Below are 18,737 nucleotides of genomic sequence, written 5' to 3'. Positions count from 1 at the left end.
TCTCGTGCCCCTCCTCCTCCCCCCCACTCCCCATGATCTCGCTCTCTCAATAGCTCCTCCAACCTGCCAGTTGCCTTCAAAAGGCAGGAAGTGCCAGTGGCCTACTATGTTCTCTGGCATCTTCAGTGGAGGATGGAAGTCTAAGTTCTCCTCTGTCTTCAGGAGGCATCTCTGTCACTCTTGTGTTTGTGCAAGCCCAGTCTTCTCCCCCCTTTTTTTCTCTTTCCTGGCAACGGAAAGAGGTTTGGGGTTACACAAATTCTTTTCTATTCCCTGTTTCCTAAGTTTCCCTGTGTTCTCTATTCCTCTGCATCCCACTCTCATGCATGTTTCCCACTCAGCCCAAAGATGGTTAGGGGAAGGATTAGGCAGTCTTCTCCCTCCGCTATACTTAAGAACCATGCTGAGTGTACTTTCTGCCTGTTTCCTGGACTCTCTTCCCTGTTACAGTTGTGCTGCCCTGCTCAGCTCTCAAGCTCCAGTAGACAGGAGAAGCTTAGAAGAGACCATGTCTCGGGCATCCTTCCCATATGTTCCCCTCCACAGAGACTCCAAGGTCAAAAGGCCAGCTTTTTAACTGCTCTACCAGCTGCCCAGGATTATAACTAGGACAGGGAGCACGAAGGATGGGTTTTAAATATCAGACAGTTGGCAAGTATGGAGGAGAGGTATTTCAAGAGCATATGGCTTCCATTTGCACATCCAGCACCTCTGCCTCTCAGGACTTTGACACTTTTGTTTGTAGTCTGTCTTGCCAGTCTGTGGAGCTCATGGGACTTTCTCACCGGATGCTGTTGGTTCCACCAGACCTTCTGCCCTGTGTGAATCATTTGAGCGATTGTCCACATGGATTCCACTTCTGGTGCACATGTACCTGAGAGCAGTTTCTTTTGGTCTACAGTGTCATTGGGGCTGCACCTGTTCTTTCGATGCGCTCACACTCCCCCCACCTGAAGGCATAAAGGGCAGAGTGGGCCCAATCATCTCTCAGTTCCTTCTTTCCACACAGGACCTCGAGATGGAACCCCTGCAGTGTCCACTTTTCTGTGCACTGTGCAACTTTCATACCCATATGAGAGATTCAGGCCCACAGGGCTAGTCTACCTTGCATAGTGTCCCTCAAAGACTCTTAGGCTGTACCCTCCATTTTACCAGAAATTGTCTGATTTTCATTTAAATCTGGTGATTCACTTTCTATTTTTTTCCCCCAGGTCCTAGTCAAACCAATGGAAAGCCACCCTTCACACCCTTGATGTGTACTGTGTTCTCTCATACTAACATCAAACAAGGCTATTCAGGAGCGCTCACAGGCTATTTGTAATATTGCAGATAGGAGTTCTTCTAGGCTGTTAGTAGCATTGTAGATAGGGTTAAATGTCAAGTAGTAGTTATTCAAAGATTGTCTAGGCAGGTACAAAATTTTATTAAATCATACTATGAGATAGCTAGATTAGATCCATCCATATAGGCAAGACACCAGTCCATCTTCTGTGGCTTCTTTGAGAAGCATCCCAATTTCTGAAATTTGCAAGGCATCTATGTTGGGATTAGCAGAAGAAAGGACAGTTACTTGCCTTCCTGTAACTGTGGTTCTTTGAGATGTCTTGTTCATATGGATTCCATGACCTGCCCCTTTATTATGGAGTTCTATATCATCTGGATTCTGTATTGCCAAAGGAACTGAGGAATCAGGTGGGCCCACTCCACCTTTTATGCCCTTATGTTGGGAGGTGCCAGGGGATTCAGGGTGCAGGTGCAGCCCTAACGGATGCTGCTGGCCAAAAGTATCTGATCTCATGTGCATGCACACCAGAAGTGAAATCCATGTGGACAACACACCTTGAAGAACCACAGTTACTGTAAGGTAAGTAACTGTTCTTTCATTGCCCACCTCTCCTTATTCAGATCTTCTTGTGGCCCACATCATATGGTTGAAAGAACCTTTCATGTATTGGTAAGACTATGTAGTTGCTGATGCACCCACTGGGTGTAATTTAGCAGGTAGAAAATACTTATTTATTCATAGTCCATGAATAGGAAGCTATCCAGCCAATAGCCCTTTAGATTAGTTAATAGTTAACTTCCTTGTCTCTTCCCCCTCCCCCACATGTGTCTATAGGTGAGTATTGTAAGCACTGAACAGATCCCTGTATCACATTTAGAGAATTAAATACAATGGTGGTTTATTGTGCACCATAAAATGTGGTGTTTGTTTGCCTTCTACTAGAACAAGAGGATGAAGAAGCCAGTACTGGGTCTCACTTAAAACTGATAGTAGATGCTTTCCTTCAGCAACTCCCAAACTGTGTCAACAGAGACCTCATAGACAAGGTAAAGTCACATTATTATATTATCGTCCCATAATCCCACAATAGTAAGTCTTGCATGTTAATTTGATCAAAAGTATACTTCAGGTGTTTACCAGTGTAATAGAAAGAGAAACTGTAAGCAGCGTTATAGGCTTCAGGGAGACTTTTTTAATGTTTTTACACAAGAATTTTCAGACTCTTCTGCTTTTTTTCCAGGCAGCTGACTTGGCTATTTCTTTTGTATTTTATGTAGCCATATCGGATCATAAGGTCCTGTATACGCCAAATCAACTACCTATGCTGCTTGGTTTCAGAGACCTTCACACTTTGGAGTCTAGCATGTGTAGAGTCTCTTCCTGAGCTTGAGAGCATACTTCCTCCTCTCTCCCTCACACAGGCAGCAGTTGGGTAATGGCTTGCCTACCCAGAGAGTTAGAATCTAGAATCAGACCTTACTCTGGGTAAGGGGATGGTGATATTTAAGGCCTGTCTACACAAATGTTAATTCAAATTAAGGTAAAATGTGAGTTTCAAGTGCAACAGCTAGTCCTGATTAATTTCATGTGTGGATGATCTTATTCAGGAATAAGAGTGCTTTATCCCAAAATGTCTTAATCCATGTAGGAAGTGGGTTACATTAATTCAGAATAAGGCATTCTTATTCTGGAATCATATCATCCACATCTGGAGTTAATCAGTAATAGCTATTGTACCTGCACAATTGCCATATGTGGCTGTTGGTCCTACAGAAAAGACAAACTCCCCAGCCTCTGTTCAGCTAGTGAACCTTGCAACTGTTTCCCTGACAGTTGACTGATTCTTTCTCTCCCTCCCCATTAGCTCAAAGTTTCCATTTTCCATCTAGTAGTCCAAAGGTAAAATCTATACTCTAGTATAGATTAAAATATTCATGTCTTCTGAATGTGTAAATTCTAGTTAGAAAATGAAGATTATATTATTATTTTTTAAGCAATTGCAAGTAGCAAAAGCTTGATTTAAGTAACAGACACTATTAATACGTAGGTTTTACTGCTTTCTGTGTAGAAATTCCGGTTTAAAGGTGAAACATTGACTTTTCTCTTATAGGCAGCAATGGATTTTTGCATGAGTATGAACACAAAAGCCAATAGAAGAAAGTTAGTACGAGCTCTCTTCATAGTTCCTAGACAAAGGTAGGAAAAGGGAGAAAAAATGTAGAGTAACACTTTATTTAACTTTGCTTTAGTGATTTAAACAGACAACAATGTACAGTGCAACTACGAAGGCACGTGTCTACTACGTTTACCATTGATGCACACTTCTCTGGTAGTATTTGCTTATTGACTAAGGATAAACTTAAAATCAGCAAGCAAACTAAGATTGTTGGTACTGGAAAAATTTTCAGTATGGATACTATTGCAACTTACCTTTTCTGGTGATAATTACAGTTATAATAAATATTTTGGTGGCTCATGTTTTGTTCAAACAGTGACATCAAAAATAAAGCTTTTCCAGGAAAAAGAAGTTCACGTGTCACTCAGAACTTCAATACTAGTAGCTGAAAGTCCATCCTATTGCACAGGTATGGCATTTGGGCCAAGTAATCCATTAACTATGCAATCTCCCTCATACAGCCAATGAAATTGTTGCATGCAGTTCAGCTGTAGAGTATGGGTGGTGATTGGTTGAGTTACCTTTCATAGTGATATCAGAGGTAACTCAACCTCTGTGGTCTAGGACTCTTGGCATATATAAGGCATAGCTGCCTTACTGTATACCACACGTATATAATTTATAGAGTCAAAATGGCAAGAACTTAAAAACTGGACAGTAGTAGACTGCAAATCCCAGTGATAATTAAACCTGGTGATATTCTAATAAAAGGGAGTTCTCAGCCATGCTTCCAGCTGTTTCCATTGCTTCACATTGATTCAAAAGACATTCATTCTAGGCTTCAGAGTGATATAGAATGATAATCCTCGAATCTTATTATATGGATTGTCCTGGGAAGCATTGCAGTAAGATACAGTGGTGATGTATAGTAGTTAGTTTCTATGTGAGATCTTGCTATATGTTATGAATAATCTCAAGATAATAGCTTTATTTCATTGAGCTGTCATGGGAGTTTTGTTGTACTGAAACCCTTTGTGCCTTCTTTCTGCCTCTCCTTATGGTCAGCCAGCTTTTCCCATCCCTTTACTGACCACATCTGTTATCTGAGTGGCACTTTGATGGGAATTCTATTAATTAAAAGCTCCAACGTTTTCTCCTTGACCGCCTATTTTAAGAGGTCAGAGACTTTAACTGCAAACAGCCTAAGACTCAAATGGCATGTTTAAAAAAAAAAATAATTTTTTAAGAAAATATATAGATAGAGAGAAAATTATATTAAACCAAACTAGTTGATCTGTGTAATGTATCTAGCCTTACTCTCTGCCAAAGCTCATCTAGATAGGTGCACCTTATTTGCTTGACATGAAGAAAAAAATCGTACCTTTCTAGAGTGTGCATTGCCAACATCTCATCTCATCTCATCTCATCTTTTGGCAGGCAGCTGTTAATGTTGCAGCCTTTGATTTTCAGATTTCATGTGTCATCTCTCTGTACCTTCCTGGAGTCCCTCCCTTGTAATTTTCATGTTCCTTTGACCTGACCCATAAAAGTAGTACTTTGTGGAAGAGAACAGTCTCTTAAAGAATGTCTTGTTTATAGTCCTAGTCCATTCAGGATTGTATTAATTGCTATGAATAAACAAGCTTTGGTTCTTGGGCCTCCTGTACCATTTTTTCCATTTAAACAGCTGTATACAGTAAAAGCTGTGTTATCCAGCACTTTAACAACTGGAGAGCTCTATAAACTGGCATTTCGGATCTTCATTGAAAATCCAGTTTATAGTCCAGTTGGCACGGGGCTGGCAGGCTCCCTACCTGGCTCTGGAAGTGGCGGCATGTCCCTGCTGCTCCTAGGCAGATGAACGGCCACAAGGGGTTCAGGGTGCAGGAGGGGGTGCAGGGTGGGGGTGTGGGAGGGGGTTTGGGGCGTGGCCTTTGAGAGGGAGTTTGGGTGCGGGAGGGGGCTTGGAGCAGGCGGTTCGGGTATGGGGGAGGGTGTGCCAGATCCAGGCGGTGCTCACCTCGGGTGGCTCTGCGCACTGCTTCCACTCCGCCCCGAGACCTGGCTCCACAGCGCCTATTGGCCGGGAACCGCGGCCAGTGGGAGCTGTGGGGGCGGCACCTGTGGGTGGAGGCAGCGTGCAGAGCTGCCTAGTCATGCCTCCACCTAGGAGCAGCAGGGACATGTCATCGCTTGCAAGGAGCCCTCCGAGGTGACCACTGCCCAGATCCGGCACCCCCTTCTGCACCCCAACCCCCTGCTCTGAGCCCCCTCCCGCACCCAAACTCCTTCCCAGAGTCTGTGCCCCGTACCCCCTCCCATGCACCAGCCCTGAGCCCCTCCCACACCCAAACTCCCTCTTAGTTAACTGGAATTTTTGACTTACCAGCGTCCCCATTCCCCCAACATGCTGGATAATAAAGCTTTTACTGTACATGGTGAAATAGCTATCTTCCAGCCCATCTTTGCATCCTATTAGTGTGTACTATTCGAAAGACCTTCTATTCTTGTGTTCCTGTGTAATGACCATGGTTTTGCATACTGATTATCCTGGTGTTAACCCGAATGTCTGCTTTGCATCTGAGATTAAAAGGTTGTGCTCATATAATTCTTTAGTGGTGGAACTGTCAAAAGATGACAGTTGTTAGAGCTCATTGCCCTATTGGTGTGAGTGGGATGTGTCCTCACCAGCAATGAGCTGACCCTTTGTCCTTGCAAGTTATTGGGGTAACTTAAATAGAGTATCAGAAAGGCAACAAATTGATTGAACATATTTGCATGTGGACACAAGGTGCATTTCAGTTGATTGACAGACATGTAACCTGCTGTTCTCTCTAATGTAGACCAAGCCTAAAAAGCCTGTCCTTTTTTATAACACTACGTTATACTGTGCTTAAATCAGTTTTCCTCTTTACCTTTACTGTAATACTTGCCAAATTATACTGAATTTGTAAGATGTAATATTTAATAAATTATCATTATGCATAACAAAATAAGTCCTTTTTACATGGATTTTAGGTCATTATTATCCAGTACTCTTTAGAGACTCATTGAAAAAAGAACAAAATAAACAGCTTTTAACAGCCACAGCTAATGATTAATTTGAGCAGTCTAATCTCTACAGCATGTTGGAAGGATGCAAGCATGGGAAATGGAACAAGTGTTACTGTACGTTTCCAGAACCTCACTTGAAAAATGGAAATGGTATAATACTTTTATCACTGCAGAAAAACTTGTGCTGATTACAATGGGGCTGAAGTCCAAATGCCTTACTGGTTTTATTAGTTTAATGTGAATCCAAGTTTTGAACAAATGCTCTTCTTTAATGATCCCTGAGCAGGTTTCAAGATTATCAAAGGCTGATTCATATACAGTTCTCTTTCTGAGCATCTTTCATTTATTCTGAAGAGTGCATTCTTTGTTCTAACATAGAACAAACACAATTACTGAAGTAATTTCTAGAAGAATTTGAAATGTGAATCTATCTGACAGCTTCTCATCCCCTGTAATCCCCAGGTCCTTTTCTGAAGAACTCCTGCTTAGCCAGTCGGTCCCCAGCCTGTCAGTGCATGGGATTCTTCCTTCCTATGTGCAGGACTCTGCACTTGTCCTTATGAAATATGAAATTAATGGAGATAGGATAGGATATCTCCTAGAACTGGAAGGGACCTTGAAAGGTCATCGAGTCCAGACCCCTGCCTTCACTAACAGGACCAAGTACTGATTTTGCCCCAGATCCCTAAGTGGCCCCCTTAAGGATTGAACTCACAACCCTAGGTTTAGCAGGCCAGTGCTCAAACCACTGAGCTATCCCTCCCCCCCTTGTTGAACCTCATCAAATTTCTTTTGGCTCACTCCTCCAATTTGTCTAGGTCACTCTGGACTCTATCCCTACCCTCCAGTTTATCTACCTCTCCCCCCAGTTTAGTGTCATCTGCAAACTTGCTGAGGGTGTAATTAATCCCATCATCCAGATAATTGATAAAGATGTTGAACAAAACTGGCCCCAGGACTGACCCCTGGGGCACTCTGCTTGATACCGGCTGCCAACTAGACATCAAGCCTTTGTTCACTACCCGTTGAGCCAGACAATCTAGCCAGCTTTCTATCCACCTTATAGTCCATTCATCCAATCCATACTTTAGCCTGCTGGCAAGAATATTGTGGGAAACTGTATCAAAAGCTTTGCTAAAGTCAAGATATATATCACATCCACCGCTTTCCCCATATCCACAGAGCCAGTTATCTCATCATAGAAAGCAATCAGGTTAGTCAGGCATGATTTGCCCTTGGTGAATACATGTTGACTGTTCCTACCCCTTCCTCTCTTCCAAGTGCTTCAAAATGCCCTTCCCATGTTTTCTCCTGGAAATGTCCCTCTCCTGCTCTGTGGGTCCTCAACTGGACAGTGATCCAGCTGTAGATTTCTGGCTTAGGCTGCATTCTGTTCACTGCCTCCTGTTCCCTTACCCTTTTCCAGTGATGCCTAACTCTGGTTATGCTACTCAGCTGGAGAACCACTGATGTATGTTGGTTGGTCTGTTTGCTCTGAACCTCAGGTGTCTAGTCACAGTAAGTCTAGTCACAGTAAGAGTATCTGCCATAGAGCTACAGATGGAACACTGGCTAGGGCTGCAGTAGGAAGAGCCGAGCTGGTAGATATGCTGTTTGCAGCCCTTTGGGTACCAGCTCCTCAAGAAACTCACTTTTTTCTTTTGTTTTTAAACTAGACTTTTAATATTTTTGTAAGAATTCTAAATGCTGTATTATGTACAGCATATAGTGCCAAGAATATATAATTATACAATAAAATATTAACGTGCTTTACAAAAGTAGATAGCACATTCCCTACCCTAAAAACTTACAAATTGTTCATTAACGGACTCTTCTCTGAGGGATACCATGTTACCCAAGTATCAGAGGGGTAGCCGTGTTAGTCTGAATCTGTAAAAAGCAACAGAGGGTCCTGTGGCACCTTTGAGACTAACTTGCATCTGAAGAAGTGAGGTTCTTACCCACGAAAGCTTATGCTCCCAATACTTCTGTTAGTCTAAAAGGTGCCATGTTACCCAGTATGCTAGTTGCCTTTTTCTAATGCTGCAACAAACTATAGTTACCATTTCCAGGAGTTTCCAACATCCCTCCATAATGTCAGTGGAGAAACAAAATGTCAGAAGGCATTATGTGTCTGTCCTTGATTTAAAAGGTCAGAAGAACAGCATCCTTCTAGAAAGTAGAATAAACAGTATATTTCAAATATGTTTAGTCTTCATGGATAATTGTACTCATTTCAAGTCATATAGTCTGAATTATTACATTGATATCCAAAACAGTAAGGTTAGACAAAGGTTGTTGTTTTTTTTTAAAAAAAAAGTGGTTTTTGTTTTGTTTTGTTTTTCTGTTCAAATACGTATCAACTGTTAAACAACCACTTCCCCAATGAACTCTTTGCTACTGCATGCAAAACACTGCATTTGTGTACTTACCGATTAATGTGAACAGTATCCCGCATCCATCAACTTTTTACATAAATTATTATTCAGTATTGCTCTTTGTAGACTTTCTGACTCTCTCGTTAGGATAGAGTGTTTTGGCACAAAAATAAAAAGGCAGTTTGTTTTTCAACTGAATGAAAATTGGTGTCAGAATAGCACTGCATTGCGCTGTGTGTTGCTTATGAATGGGGCACATTTAAATTCTTTAGCTTAAGTTTGAACCTCTGACCCCAACAGTACAAAATGTCTTAGTTAACCAAGATTTTGCTTGCTAGCATTCAAGTAGCTTTCATACTTGTAATTAAAAAGTACCCATTTAAAACTAAATATCAATAGATTAATCCAGGGTAATTTTATTTTTACAAAGCAGCTATACAGTAGTTAAAACACTATTACCCTTGATTTCAAGACAATTATGGATAATTTATTGCTGGCTAATTGGATTGTTACATCTGTCCAGTAAAACAGTTAATTTTGGTTTATTTGCATATTGCAATCCTATTGGTATTCTCCAACTTGCATGGCCTTCTAGGTTTTAAATTACTTTGAATTCTAGAACAAGAGATAATGAAAGTTTCTGTTACAGGTTCTGAGTTCTCCCATTGTCTAATATTTCTTAATGTGTTAGGGTTAAAATGACATCCTGGATTGTGAAAACTATTGCCCATAGGATATTGAAATTTTGAGTATTAGTTATTTTCAAGTCAGGAAATATTAGTTTTCTACTCTAAGGTGAAAGCTCTGCATGTTTTATTTAAATTTAAACTACTAAAAAAACCTTATTTACTTTCTTTCAACTCCTTGGCTTGCCATTATCAGTAACAAGGTCAGTTTTGTTGAACTGAATGTTAGCATATCCCTGTTCCTGAGGACTTTACATTTCAGGATAAATCCATCTGAGGGCTCTGCTTAGGTTAATGAGCCTTTTTTGCTAAGGCAAGAAAACCCTTGTTGAGAAGCATGAAAAGTCAGTGGCATAATTTGTTGTGATCATTCCCACTGTCTTGATTGATGGCAGTAAGAGAGGAGTTGACATCACCAGTCAATATTTTTGTGACTGTTGATCAGTGTATGGGTAAGAGCACTGAACTATTTAGATCCTATGAATATATTTTAGTTAATTGAATTATGATTTGAAGTACGAGGCGGGCATTTTGTATCTTGTGTTACCTAAATTTACACATCCTTAAGCTGCCCCTCTGGCAAAATCCTATTTTCCAAGTACCCAACATCTTTGGTTTTTTACATTGCAATTTTGAAGACACCTGATTTGCAGCAGCCACATTTATAGCTTTAATTGAGCTGGGTCTTTACATTGTGAGATCAGTATTTTAACCCCCCCCCCCCCCAGGGGACTAAGATATCCCAGAAATATTTCTCAAAAAGTACAAATACAGGTCAGCTTAATGTTCTAATGGCAGTGTAACACAGGGATCCAAAATCAGGATATGATTCAGTCTGGAGTACCTGCACCAAGAAGGTGGAGAGATAAAACAACACGGTGTGTCTGACTAGTGATTTTGTTTGACCTTGCTCAAAGCGCTGGGGATAGACTTCACAGAATGCTTCGTCCATGAGGCCAGAGCTTAGTGAGTGAAAGAGGAAATAGAGGACCCAGTTCAATATGCTTCCCCTTCATCAAAACAGGGAAGATATTATGTGAGACGGGGAAAATGATCGAATGAAAACAATTTGAATTAGAGCATGGATTTACAAAATATAGGTACCAGTAGATGGAGCTATTGCACACTGTAAACTTGTATTTGTGTGTGTGAGAAATAGAATAGACAAGATCTCTTGCTGGTTGCCAGTTTCACAGTAATTGACCTCAGGCTTTTCTTTACTATATTTCACTTATTTGGAAATACACACTCTTAGTATTTTCCCCTATAAAGAAACCTTTTGTGTTCTCCGATGGAACAGCAGTAATGTGCTCTAAGGCAGGGATCCCTTAGGGGGCCGTGGGCAGGTTTCAGGGGGACCACCAAGCATGGCCAACATTAGACTTTCTAGGGCCCAGTGCAGAAAGTCAAAACCCTGCAGCAAGGGACTGCGGCCCAGGACTCTGAGCCCCACCACCCAGGGCTGAAGCCGAAGCCTGAGCAATTTAGCTTTGCGGTGCCCCTGTGGTGTGGGGCCCAGAGCAACTGACCTGCTTGCTACCCCTTGATGCTACCCCTGGCTCTTATATGTAGAAAGAACAGCTGTTGTGGCACAGCTGGGCCATGGTGTTTTTATTGCATGGGGGGGGTGAGGGGGGACTCAGAAAGAAAAAGGTTGGGACACCCTGCTCTAAGGCTTAATTTTCCTCAAGTATGTTGGGTTTAAGGAGATAAAATTAATTAATAGCTCTTAACATTCAAGTACTTTAGATCTAAACAAATCTTCATGGTTTTTCCTTTTAAGAAAGAGGAATTGAGCAGCTAGGAAAAACAATAACCTCAAATAAAACAGAAACCAGCAAAAGCATTTCTTTTTTGGAGTATTTCAGACTTCGCATGGAGTTAATGGATAATGTTGATAATATGGTATTAATTAGCTGTGCCTAGTATCCTTGACTACCTATCCCAGTAAACTTTTAAAATGTAAATAGTAGTTAGGTTATTGGTTAACAAGAGGGAGAATAAAAGCCATTAAGCACTTAACTGAAATGTTTGTAATGTTTCACTGGGGTTTCTATGCATCATTTAGAGTCAGCTTGGCTTTCTGAGGTGTAGAGTGCTGTGTAACTTACTGCGCAGTTGAGCAGAAAATTTAAATGGGCAAGCTCCTGTCTCCTCTATTTGGATGGTAAAGATTTCATAACTCTTAAAGATTTTCCTGGGAGACATTGTGCATTGTTTCTCCTCCGCCCCTCGTTGTGCGATGTGTGCTGTGTACCCTTGTTTTCTGTCTGACTGCTTCCCCCTAATCCAGAAATAGTTGAACTTTAGTGGTGACATGATTCCTGTAGGTGTTTAATTTGTAAAGTACTTCCTTTGGGGGAGAGATGCTACATAAATGTAAATTTAGTTTTAAATGACATAATTACCTTATTTTTTAAGGCCTCAGTACTTCAGTGTTCTGAACACTCTGGCCACAGTTTAGTAAAACATATAAGCATGTGCTTAAATGTTTTGCAGGATCAGGGCCAAAGTGATCAGCACCTTGCAGATTGAGCCTTCCATGTGTGTTGATTTTAAAAACACTTAAACTACTTAACATCTTAAAATAACACATTTTAAAACTGAATCTAATAAGTGTTTCTCTTCAGTTCTAGTAGTATAGGAGAACCTGCCTTCTTATAGTGCAGTCCTGAAAAACTATCAGTTTTGTGTTCACGATTGCTCACCTCTCTTGTCTGTAAATGATTTTAAGGCAGCTTCTCTTCTTTACTGCTACTCTATAGCACTGGACTTGTTCTAGAGGTTCAGCTCCTAATATATCTTAAAATTGTTTGGCATAAGGGGAAGATATTTTTTTGTTTTTTGAAGTTGCTCTTCATAGTTTTGTGATTCCCAGGTTCTCTGGTTTCCAAAGCTTACCTTTGCAAGTGGGACTATATGACTGAATAGATCATCTGTTTTTTCAAAAGGGTTTACAGGAACTTGTTAAACTTTTAGAAACCGATCAAGTGCTGAGCTTAGTGTTTCAAAGTGAAAGGAACAAGGAGAAAAGAAAGATCAATCAAAATATAAACAGTGCACTAAAACAACTAAAAAGTGAAAAGATGGGGAGAAAATAGTGACAGCAACACATGAGAATGGTAATGAGGGGATGTAGTCAAGGAAAACTTACAGGGAAATAAGGTAGAGTTTTTAACAATTTGTAAAATAAATGCTTATATACTGAGACTGAAAAAGGTGAATTTCTGCTACATTATTTTAGCTTGTTTTTTCCCCCACAACTGGTTACAGTATATGAATGACAGCCTTCTCTGGAGCTTTCTTTTAATTAGTAGCCCTGGTACAGCTGTTCGGATGTTAGTTTGCTTAACAGTATAGGATTTTTTGTCTCCGGTATGTTTGCTCTCTTAATGCATATTTCTGGTTACCTATGGGAGTTGTCTGCACTCCTGCAGGAAATGTTATCATTTAGAACACTGACAGGCTTCTTAATTGCCTTCTGAATTTCTCTTGCATATAGAAATTCATGAAGGATTGCAGTACATATTACTATAGAAACTCTGCTCAGCGTTCCATAGTTAAGGTTGAGTTGAGTTTTGCACTTAAAGCAGGAATATCTAAAGGAAATCAAATATTGTAATAGGAAATAGCAATATAACTAGTAAAAGTATAAGCCAATACACTGTATATGTAACTATACATATATGCCCATAGTCATGCATTGTCTTATCCACACACAAATTGGTAGTTGTATATATATCTGTGGGCATAAATACATTTTTATATAACTTGAATCAGATCTGTGCTTTGTCCTCTCATCTTATACATGTGTGTAACTTTTGTTTACAGGTTGGATTTGCTACCATTTTATGCAAGGCTGGTTGCCACATTGCATCCCTGTATGTCTGATGTAGCAGAGGATCTTTGTTCCATGCTGAAAGGGGATTTCAGATTTCATGTATGTTTGGTTTGTTTTACTGCATACAGATTAAGAAATCTGATATACCATCTTTTGAAAAAAAATGCTTGTTATAAGTTATATTATTTTCACTAAAGCAAATGCTGACTCAAACATAACAGAATAGTCAGGTAGCTCAGAAGTCTTATTTTCTAATTATATTGCTTTGTTGGATTCATTTGTACATTGAATAACCTTTTTGTCAGACTGCATGTCATTTATTTATACACGTTCATATAGTGTCTTCTTCAAGCTCCAATGTTAAACCACAATTAAACTTAGTTCAGATGGTAGCATGACTTAAAAATTACATAAAAGTTAGGGCAGAAGCTGCAAAAACTAGAAATAATGTTATAGAATAGAATTTATAGTTCACAGTTAAAATTGACATTGACCTGTATTAATAGCAGTTTGTTTGTTTACAAAAAGATGTCTGCTATATATTGTGCTTTCAGTCCTACTACATCCATCTTGGAAAATGTCAAGAAAGATAAATATTGGAATGTAAGAAGGTTAGAAATCTGAGAACATAGTTCTTCACAGTTATTTTTCAGTCTTGTTTCCTGCCCTGTATTTACATTTGATTATAAAATTATGATGGACAACTGCTATTTTTTCAATGTTTCCCCCTGAACTTTATTATGGATCTCTCAAAATCTGTTTTTTCTAGTGGCATCAGTTAACAGAACAAATACATGGATTATTTAAATGTATAGTTTTTTAAAATTAACTTAAGTTAATTATTGTTTATGCTAAAGCCAAAGCATCAGTTTGAGTGTAGGGAGAATTCCATTATTTGCATTTCATTAAATAATATTTTGATTAGTGTCCATCAGTACATTTTAAAAATTTCTTTTAATGAAACGGACATCACTTTGGTTAAGTCCTGTTAACTCTCCCAATTTGGTTTGAAGACTCCTGATTTTGGCTGCTTCCTTCAGAACACTTAACTATAGACTCCACCTATAACATGCTACAGTGATATTGGGCAGGGTGATGTAGAGTGTCACACTAGCCATGTTTCTAAGGCTAGGTCTACACTACCCGCCTGAATCGGCGGGTAGAAATCGACCTCTCGGGGATCGACGGGACGCGACAATCGATCCCCTAATCGACGCTCTTACTCCACCAGCGGAGGTGGGAATAAGCGCCGTCGACAGGAAGCCGCGGAGGTCGATTTTGCTGCGGTCCTCACAGGGGGGTAAGTCGGCTGCGATATGTCGAATTCAGCTACGCTATTCACGTAGCTGAATTTGCGTATCTTAAATCGACTCCCCCCTGTAGTGTAGATGTAGCCTAAGGCTATCAGTATTTTGGGGGACCATGTTCTAGGTAGGAAGGAAGTTCAGAGATGGAGACATTGAAGAGCCAGAGCAGAGATGATGGGAGGCGGGGGCGGGAAGAGGGGGAAGTTGTAGTGTTAGCCAAATCAGGGGAATGGGGGAAGTTTGAGTGGAGTAGCCAAATTAGAGGGGGAAGGTGGGGAGCCAGAGATAGGTGAAGACATAGTCGGGGGGAATCAGACTGGAAATTTCCAACTTTCTGAACTCTCAGCCTTAACAAGTATGCTAAATGAAAGGAAATATATTAGAAATACATAAAAGGTACATATTTCTGAGACCCTAAAATTAAATGCATATATATTTCCCTCTTTATTTAGGTGAGAAAAAAGGACCAGATCAATATTGAAACAAAAAATAAAACTGTGAGATTTATTGGAGAGCTTGCCAAGTTCAAGATGTTCTCCAAAAATGACACCCTGCATTGTTTAAAGGTTAGTGTTGGTGAGACATGTAGTTAGAAAAGTACAGTACTTGTTTGTAATGCATAAGATCATCTTCCCACTCCCATCCTCCATTTTTCTATTGTTAAAGATTTTGTTGTTGTGTTGCATAAAATATTGGAACCTTGATTTTCTTGTTACTTTTGGTTTAAAAAAAAAAGTTTGTTTTACAGTCACTTTAGAAACATCCCTGGAGTGTTTTAATCTCCCATAGTAAAAAATCTATTACAATATACTTCCCTATTGGGATATGAGAAAATGACTTGCTGCTAATTGTTTTTCTCGGAAGGTAGTTGTAAGCAATCCCTAATCATCCATCCAAACTTCCTTGCAGAGCTGGAAATGAGCTTTTTGTTATTACTTTAACAATAAGGAGTCTGGTGGCACCTTAAAGACTAACAGATTTATTTGGGCATAAGCTTTCGTGGATAAAAACCTCACTTCTTCAGATGCATAGAGTGTATCTATGCATCTGAAGAAGTGGTTTTTATCCACGAAAGCTTATGCCCAAATAAATCTGTTAGTCTTTAAGGTGCCACCAGACTCCTTATTGTTTTTGTAGATACACGGCTACCCCCGATACTTGTTATTACTTTGTTTCTTATTATTTCTCCAATAAAAAGGAAACTTTTCAGTGACTATAAAAGAGAGGCTGATATGCCACCCCTCAGTAGGCAGGCATGTACCATTTATTGAGGAAGAAGTAAATCATCTCAGAACATTGAGCTCCAGCTGTTTAGTCCCAGATTCCTATGTGGTATTAAGGTTAAGTCTGACTGTTTATCTTCTCTTCACAATTGATTTTAACTCAGATTTTTAAAATAAAATAAGATGTTTATAATAGGACATTGTAGATAAATATGTTTTCAAGTAGCTTCCGGTGGTGGTGGTGGTAATTTTTAGATCTAGTTAGTTACTAAAACTGAATTTTAAAAATCAGATAAACTAATCATTTATGCAGTTTCTCTAGTAGCTGATGAGTATCTGGATAGTACTATAAAATGCGAAGTCCTATTCTTTGTATCTGTTGCTCAACTTGAACAATAAAACTAGATTAGTTAATTTCACTTTTGGTTAATCATGTGCTTGTACAATATTAAGTGCTGGTTTTCCAATCTAGCAAAGCAAATTTTAAAGCAGGTATGAATTATTTTTAAAAAGTGTGCATTATCATTTTTTTAAAAGTTATGAGTTTTCTATAGTAGGTTTTGTAAACAGCCTATTTTTTAAATGTAGAAATCCTGTATTTGGAACCTAAACCACCACTTTACACAATATTACTTTCTTATTAAAAGGAAGTTTCATAATGAAATGGCATGAGAACCATGCCAGTATCTTATCACTCAAATTGAGATGAAATATCATTTCCATTTTTTAAAACAGTTTCAATAATAATTGTCTAGTTAATAAAATCATATTTATTAGTGTTCTTATGAGTGGAAAAAGAGATTCAAAATGTGCTGACTGTGTGTATATTTACACAGATGCTTCTGTCAGACTTTTCTCATCACCATATTGAAATGGCATGTACTCTGCTGGAAACATGTGGAAGATTCCTATTTAGATCACCAGAGTCTCACTTAAGAACAAGCGTTCTTTTGGTAAGATAAACTATAGCCATTTTGTGGTAGAAAATCCATGTACTGAATTCAACTGTCGTCATTGTCTTTTCTTTGTTTTGCAGTTTTGTCATACAACCTGGCAATAATGGCCATAACGACCGTAACATCAACTAATGCAAACTTTAATTCGATTTTATCCCCTACTAAAATAACAGAGTTTATAAATAGTGTTCTTCATATAAAACACCACAAAAATCTTTAGAATTAATTTATTGTGATCTAAAGCAAAAAGGAAAGTTTTCCCATATGAAATTGTTTCCACAAGCTCCTACTTTTAGAACTGAGTGCTGAGCTGTTCAGACCTTGGACTCTTAGGCCTGGTCTACACTGGGGGGAGGCAATGGACCTAAGATACGCAACTTCAGCAACGAGAATAGCGTAGCTGAAGTCGATGTATCTTAGGTCGACTTATCTCGCATCCTCACAGCACGGGGTCAACTGCCGCTGCTCCCCCATCGACTCCGCTTCTGCCTTCGCCGCGGTGGAGTACAGGAGTCGATGGCAGAGCGATCGGGGATCGATCACTACCTGCCAATCTGGTGGGTAGTGTAGACGTACCCTAAGAAGCAGTTAGAATCTTACCAAAGTCACTTGACTGAAGATCTCTAGGATGCAGATTGTAGCTATAAAGTGAGAAATGCAGGCTCCATTTCCATTCTGTTATTTTTCCTGTGTGTTTGCTGTAGTTCTTTGTTGAACTGCTGTTGAAACATGTTTTCTTGGATAATTTTGGTTTTATGTATAGCTTAAAATTTAATTGCTGTTTAGAGCAATTCTAGGGCCCTACAAATTTCTATGCATCAGAGCAGAGACTAACTTTTAAAAGTAGAGTTTAAGTACTGTCGAGAAATCTTCGCAGCCCAGCACATGCTGTTTTTAGGACAGGACTTTTCTTTCAGAGATACTGGAATGTGTTTGTAGCTTACTCTTGAAGCCATAGTGGAGATAGACAGGTTTCTCAAACTTTAACACTGTTACATTACTCTGACTCCTTTGGCACACAACAGTTCCACTTTAGTGTCTGTATCTTTTATGATGATGTGCTGACACAAACACTTAGCACTGCCCAGTGTTACAGTGTAGACATAAATGCCTTTTTGACCTATACAACCTGGCTGTGTTTTCATATTTCGTGTGCAAGGATGGTGGCTTTCTGAATATCATGTTTATTGGAGAACTCCAGTTACTTATAAATATCCTTGTCATTTACCGGAAAGACTTACAGAGAATTTAGTTTATTGGAAGAAAAGGGGATTGCATTTTAGTTAAAAGTGACAATACAGAGTCATGGGAAGAAGTCAGAGGATGAGACTGGAGGAATTAGAGCGAGTGGCCTGGGGAGCCAGTAGCTAGGAGTTGAGAAGTAGTTTGGAATAAGTTAGTTCAGAGTTCATTAACAAGGAGAGCAACTTGTTAATTGGAGTGGAAGAAGGTTGTGGAAGTGATGGTCTTATTTAATAAAGTAACAAAATCTGAACTCTTAAATTTAAGAGAAAAGGATTAATGAAGATTGTGAAAGAGGGAATTGCAGTTGTTGAAATGGATATACTTAAAGCATGAAAAGAGATGTCACCAGAGACAGTGTTGATGTGAGGACAAACGCTGAAATAGAGAGAGATTAACTTTTTTCTTCCATGTTTCTGGTCTGTAATTTTGAGTTCTAAGATGATGCCAAGATTTCAGGTCTGGAGAACAATTTTAAGGTCTGGTTAAAGAGACCAAATAACTAAGTTGAACATGATATAAAGAAAGATTCAATGACAAAAATTGCCTTTGAACAGTTTTTTTCCCAGCGTACCCTCTAGAAATAGTTGGGATCCATCCTTCACAGAGAGCCTCCTGCTTTCAAGACTGTCCTTCAGGTTCTGGATGC

General features: G+C 39.5%; 1 protein-coding gene across 6 annotated transcripts in view; it reads left to right on the top strand.

The window, feature by feature from the left end:
• The window catches only part of UPF2 (UPF2 regulator of nonsense mediated mRNA decay), a 121,268-nt gene that overhangs the window by 33,484 nt on the left and 69,047 nt on the right, over positions 1-18,737 (top strand). For all 6 annotated transcript variants that reach the window (XM_054016491.1, XM_054016486.1, XM_054016480.1 and 3 more), the window contains 5 exons: positions 2,228-2,331; positions 3,396-3,481; positions 13,351-13,459; positions 15,120-15,233; positions 16,727-16,843. In XM_054016491.1, coding sequence (XP_053872466.1) covers positions 2,228-2,331; positions 3,396-3,481; positions 13,351-13,459; positions 15,120-15,233; positions 16,727-16,843 — 530 coding nt within the window. The remainder of the gene's footprint in view (positions 1-2,227; positions 2,332-3,395; positions 3,482-13,350; positions 13,460-15,119; positions 15,234-16,726; positions 16,844-18,737) is intronic.

Source organism: Malaclemys terrapin, chromosome 1, assembly GCF_027887155.1.
Source record: "Malaclemys terrapin pileata isolate rMalTer1 chromosome 1, rMalTer1.hap1, whole genome shotgun sequence".
Classification (NCBI taxonomy): domain Eukaryota; kingdom Metazoa; phylum Chordata; order Testudines; family Emydidae; genus Malaclemys; species Malaclemys terrapin.
Note: the sequence above shows the minus strand (reverse complement) of the source record. Positions and strands in the feature narration are given on the sequence as shown.